We start from the raw sequence: 1,152 nt of genomic DNA, 5'->3' as shown, positions 1-1,152 counted from the left end.
TTAATTCCTTCCTTCTGCTTTTTCTTGTTTGTTATTCTTTTTTTTTTTCTTTCATTTGTTTTTCAAGGTAGGGTTTCACTCTAGCCCAGGCTGACCTGGAATTCACTATGGAGTCTCAGGATTGGCCTTGAACTCACAGTGATTCTCCTACCTGTGCCTCCCGAGTGCTGGGATTAAAGGTGTGTGCCACCACGCCCGGCTTTTGTTTGTTATTCTTTTAATAGTTTCAAGAGTTATAAGCTGAATTCATTTATTTTCAGCCTTCCTTGCTTTCCAGCATCTGGATTTAACATAATTTTCTCCTTGAAGTCATTGACCAAATGAGCACTATGCATCGTCGCTGTAGGCAGATGCTCCTTAGTAGGTCCTCGAAGGCCAAAGAAAAGGGCATTGCTAAATCCATTTCGGAAAAGAATAGGCACCAAACCTCGATAATATTCCCTAGTCCCATGACATTTCAGTGCCCAGAAAGCCTGGTAAGTGTTTATGAATTTGTCATGATGCTTATGATCTTGAAGCAGTGTCTGAACTCTTTCCAATAGAGCGAAAATGGCTTCTGTTGTCCCTGCAAGTATTGCTGCCACGCCACAGGTTACAAACTCAGGAGCACTGACATGCTTCCGGAGAAGGCAAGATAAATCCTCATAGAGACCAAACATAAGGGCCAGGGTAGTGGTTTTCTGCATCAATGAGGGGAGGATTCCACCATACAGGTTTCGAAATCCATCCCTTCTCAACTGCAGGACTGCATCCCGGGTTTTGAGCGCATATAGCTGCTGCCGAAAGAGGATCTTCTGAATGGGATATGTGATCGCTACATTGTTGAAAGCTGTGCAGCAGCCGCACAAGTAATGCTTCATTTCTCCAACGTTTGTAATGTGAGGAGACAGACCTTGTTTTGAAGATGTTAGGATCCGTGATCTCTTCTCATGAGCTTCTGAATCCATCAGGTTGCTTAAGACCTTTCTTCTTCAGGAAGGACTCTTTTAGCCTCATAGCTGGCTCAATTCAGTGAGCTAATCATGGAAAGCACTCAGGAGTAGTCTGGAGTGCAGAAGGTCCTCAACAAGGCTGGACTATGTTATTGTTCTTTTCTGAAGTAGTTAGATGTATAGCTGCTCCTCAGGTTGCATCCTGTGCCACCAGCTAAGC

The 1,152-nt window shown here is 44.0% G+C and overlaps 1 protein-coding gene across 1 annotated transcript; it reads right to left on the bottom strand.

Moving 5' to 3' along the window:
* Positions 1-233: 233 nt before the first annotated feature.
* On the bottom strand, positions 234-947 carry LOC101595948 (mitochondrial nicotinamide adenine dinucleotide transporter SLC25A51-like). The gene has a single exon (XM_045136350.1). It carries the CDS (start codon positions 945-947, stop codon positions 234-236), a length of 714 nt encoding a protein of 237 aa, XP_044992285.1.
* Positions 948-1,152: the final 205 nt, after the last annotated feature.

Source organism: Jaculus jaculus, chromosome 17, assembly GCF_020740685.1.
Source record: "Jaculus jaculus isolate mJacJac1 chromosome 17, mJacJac1.mat.Y.cur, whole genome shotgun sequence".
NCBI lineage: Eukaryota > Metazoa > Chordata > Mammalia > Rodentia > Dipodidae > Jaculus > Jaculus jaculus.
The sequence above is the reverse complement of the archived record's forward strand: the minus strand, read 5'-3'. Positions and strand labels throughout refer to the sequence as shown.

Excerpts from the sequence above, each read along its gene's own strand:
- LOC101595948 (XM_045136350.1), bottom strand. The coding sequence starts at position 947 with ATGGATTCAGAAGCTCATGAGAAGAGATCACGGATCCTAACATCTTCA.